General features: G+C 46.7%; 1 protein-coding gene across 1 annotated transcript; it reads left to right on the forward strand.

Moving 5' to 3' along the window:
• Window positions 1-581: 581 nt before the first annotated feature.
• On the forward strand, window positions 582-1,730 carry LOC306953543 (urotensin-2 receptor-like; the record flags this gene model as incomplete). The annotated part of the gene is made up of 1 exon (XM_079544479.1): window positions 582-1,730. One exon carries the CDS (start codon window positions 582-584, stop codon window positions 1,728-1,730), a length of 1,149 nt encoding a protein of 382 aa, XP_079400605.1.
• Between the last annotated feature and the right edge of the window lie 500 nt (window positions 1,731-2,230).

A 2,230-nucleotide genomic window follows, 5' to 3' on the forward strand; every position in this document is an offset into this window, starting at 1 on the left:
TCACTGTATGAAATAGACAGCAATCTAGCTGCAAATGGTAAATACAAAGTTTGCCTTCCCTATTTTGGAACTTGGACTCCTTCGTGCTCAGAGCTTAGCAAAGAGCTTATCAGCAATTGTGTTGATAAGTGATAAGTTGTCACTATGAAAGCAGGGATGGTTTTTTCCCCAGCCCCAAACTAACTTTAAGGATTGCAACAAATGGTTTCCAAAGGTCCACACAATCTCTTTTTCTCCTTTCCATGCACACTGCAAAATGGCATTCCTCAAAGCTGTGTTCTTGTAACAATGGCATGGGCCTTGCAGGAGTGGCCTCAGTGCAGAAAACTTTTGGTACATGCAGACAGTAAAGGCTCAGTGACAGGTAACTTCTGAATGACAGCCTGTGTTGCTCTGGCAGATTTCTAATTTGCTGATTTCTGATGTCTTTCTTCTAGTGGAGAATGCAGACCTTCCTTACACAAGACCTCGCTAAAAAATGGTTCGCCATCTTCCTTCGGTCGCATTTCTAAAGACAGAAAGAAGAGCTTCTCAAAAACCCGTGGCATGAACAGACCCTCAGGCATCACAAGGCCAGGAGGATGTCCCTGACTGATGAGCTGGAGAGCCACTTCTCTGCAACCCCCTACATGGTGACAGACACGAATGAGAGCAGCCTATTCCGAATCAGACCCAATGCCTCTGTCAATGCCACTGGGGAAGGTGCACCAGCTGCTGGTTCCATGGAAGACATGATTGCCATCTGCACCATTGGGACGATCCTGTCCCTGATGTGTGTGATTGGGGTGACAGGCAACGTCTACACCTTGCTGGTGATGTGCCATTACTTGCGGTCGTCTGCCTCCATGTACATTTACATCATTAACCTCGCGCTGGCAGACCTGCTCTACCTTCTCACCATCCCTTTTATTGTTGGGACTTACTTCATCCAGAAGTGGTACTTTGGGGACGTTGGCTGTCGCATCCTGTTCAGCCTGGACTTTCTCACTATGCACGCCAGCATCTTCACTCTCACAGTCATGAGCACGGAACGCTACTTTGCTGTGCTGAAGCCCCTGGACACAGTGAAGAGGTCCAAGAGCTACCGAAAGGCCATCGCTGTTGTCATCTGGCTGGTGTCACTGCTGCTCACCCTCCCGATGCTCATCATGATCCAGCTGGTGCAAAGGGACAACAAAAGCATCTGCCTTCCCACCTGGAGCAAGCTGTCCTACAAAGTCTATCTCACCATCCTTTTTGGTACCAGCATCGTGGGCCCAGGGGTGATCATCGGTTACCTCTACATCCGATTAGCAAAGATTTACTGGGTGTCACAAACAGCATCCTTCAAGCAGACCAAGCGGCTGCCGAATCAAAAGGTGCTCTATTTGATCTTCACCATAGTGCTGGTGTTCTGGGCTTGCTTCTTGCCTTTCTGGATATGGCAGCTCCTCTTCCAGTATTACGAATCTTTCACGTTATCCCCCAAGGTGATGAAGAACATTAATTATCTGACAACCTGCCTGACCTACAGCAACAGCTGTATCAACCCCTTCCTCTACACCCTGCTCACCAAAAACTACCGGGAGTACCTGAAGAACAGACAGCGAACCCTCAGCAGCAGCAGTGGGTACTTCCAAAGGAGGAATCGATTTCAGAGGATTTCAGGGAGATCCATGTCCACAAGCAGTCAGCACTGCACAGAGACATACGTTCTTGCTCACGCTCCTTTGGGAAACAGCAGTGCCTGAAGGTAAAAAGCATCTCCACGAACGATCGATATTGATTTCAATGTTGCTGTGATTTAAAGTGTGCGTTGTAAAGGCAAAGTCTCAGCAGCTCCATGATGTGCACACATTTAGTTCAGAGGCTGTGCCATATTCTGTTTTCATTTCCTCCAGTGCCTGCTGCTGATTTGATGCTAGCAACATTCAGCTGAACATCTCTAAACGGTCTTTCGCTTTTCATCTTTATATTTTATAGTGTGTGTCTCCTCAAGTAGCCATCAGTAATGAAAACCTGTTATAGGGCCAAGTTTTTTAATAGTATCAGCTGTCTCACAGAGTTTAGAATTATGTTATCTCATGAATGGCTGTCATTTGTTCTTTTTAAAGCAGTGATGCTAGATTGGTACTTGTATGAGAGCTGAAAGTGATGAAATAAAGACAAAGCAGCTGACACTTGTGACATGCAATCCAGTTTGAATCGGCGTGGAACTGAACAGTTTGGATGAGGAATGTCCAGGGCTGTT

The sequence above is a fragment of the Tetrao urogallus genome, assembly GCF_951394365.1.
Source record: "Tetrao urogallus genome assembly, chromosome: 18".
In the NCBI taxonomy this organism is placed as follows: Eukaryota; Metazoa; Chordata; class Aves; order Galliformes; family Phasianidae; genus Tetrao; species Tetrao urogallus.